General features: G+C 62.4%; 1 protein-coding gene across 1 annotated transcript in view; it reads right to left on the bottom strand.

The window, feature by feature from the left end:
• Window positions 1–1,216: 1,216 nt before the first annotated feature.
• Window positions 1,217–1,624, bottom strand: part of HMG20B (high mobility group 20B) — a 4,588-nt gene continuing 4,180 nt past the window's right edge. Inside the window, exons 7-8 of the mRNA XM_027769596.1 lie at window positions 1,438–1,585; window positions 1,217–1,229 (exon numbers count right to left, since the gene is read on the bottom strand). Of these exons, the coding sequence (XP_027625397.1) occupies window positions 1,217–1,229; window positions 1,438–1,585 (161 nt within the window). The remainder of the gene's footprint in view (window positions 1,230–1,437; window positions 1,586–1,624) is intronic.

Genomic DNA, 1,624 nt, shown 5'->3' with positions numbered 1-1,624 from the left:
GAAACTCACACCAGGTGCGCGTGCGTGCGTGCGTGCCCAAGATCCCGAGAGGAGAATGGAGAAGGGATTGCAGCGTGGCCATCCCCCTGGGGGGGCAACTTCTCTCTCTCTCTCTGTCTCTCCAGTGAGTGCACATGCCCTATAGCAAAACATTCTCTCTGGAAAGAAAAATAGGTGTTCTGGGAGCAGCAGTTGGCGTAATAGGTACGTTCACTGGACTCCCATGTAGTTGAACGCAGTTCAAATCCTGGACCCGGTAGTTAACTCACGCCGGGCGAGAATGGAGGAGAAATCACCGTGTTTTCTTGCTTTCTATCTCTCTGTCTCTGTCTTTCTAGCGAGCGCACGTGCCCTATAGCAAAAACTTCTCTTAAAAAAAAGGTGTTCAGACAAAACCCCATCCAGAAATGTCCCCAGAGGCACGGCTCGCGACCAAAAGGTGGACCCACCCACTGATGAAAGGGCAAGCGCAGTGTGGCCCATCCATATGGGGGAATATTACTTGGCTCTGAAAAGGAAGGAGACTGACAGGGACGGCGGGCGTTCCCTCGTGAGCCTAGGCAAGCTCTGGCCTCAGTTTCCCCATCTAATATATGGGGCGGCCCAGGCTCTGGGGCTCTGGTAGAGGTAAGCGGGCCTGGTGCCCCCAGCAGAGATGTCCGGGGGGACCTGGGTGCATTTCTAACCCACACATCCCTACCAAGGAAATCTTACATAATCACAGGCTCAAAACACAAATTCTGCTTTTTATTCAAAAAGTCCAGGTTGAGCAGCGGGAAGGGACTGGGTAGGAAGAGGGCAGGACGGTCAGTGTCGGTCCCCCACTCGGTGCAGGGGTTCGAGGCCCCATGCAGTGTGAGAACGTGCCACTGCAGTGTCCCGGCCCGGACTCCCAGCCCTGTGCCCCGTGGGGAGCGCCTTGGGGGCCCTGGGGCGGTACTGCAGCCCGGCCTGCTGCCTGGGGCGTGCAGCGTGGTCCTGTCTGAACCAGGCCCTGCGGCGTCCTGCCAGCTGAGGTTCTGGACACATCGCTGGGGCTTTCCCGGGCTCAGGGAACTGCCGTGATGGGAAGCTAAAGGGATGCTGGAGAAATTGGATTTGGGGGGGCTGGAGCCCCCAAGGTGCACGTAGGGCCTGGCCCCAAAGGGCAGGCCCCCAGCCTCTCCGTCCAGGTGGGGTGGGGAACGTCCTCTCTGGGTCCCGGGGTGGCGCATCCTCACAGGTGCTCGCTGTTAGCAGAAAAGAGAAGAGGAGTAGGGGCGGAGACCCCGTCACCTCTCAGCGCCCCCGGCTCCCGGCCAAGCCAGGCCACGCCCCCTCCGCGTCCTCAGTTGACCCCGTCTGCCCCGGCGGGCGGACCTGGGCGACCCCGCGCCCCGCAGAGGCCCAGGGACGGCGGCTGCGTCCGGCAAGGAGCCCGCCGCCCTGCGCACGCACCTGGCCACCTGAGCCAGGATCTCCTTGATGCGGACGATGAGCTGCTCGTGCTGGGCGGGGTCGCGCTCGATGGCGCCGTGCAGCCTGGCCATGTAGAAGTCCAGGGTGCCCAGCGTGGGCGTCTCCCCCGTGCCTGCGGAGGGCAGACGGGGCGGTCAGCCCGACGGCTGCGGGGCGTGGGGTGGGC

The sequence above is a fragment of the Tupaia chinensis genome, unplaced genomic scaffold (genome assembly GCF_000334495.1).
Source record: "Tupaia chinensis unplaced genomic scaffold, TupChi_1.0 Scaffold149964_2, whole genome shotgun sequence".
Lineage (NCBI taxonomy): Eukaryota > Metazoa > Chordata > Mammalia > Scandentia > Tupaiidae > Tupaia > Tupaia belangeri.
This window is presented reverse-complemented; position numbering and strand designations above follow the sequence as displayed.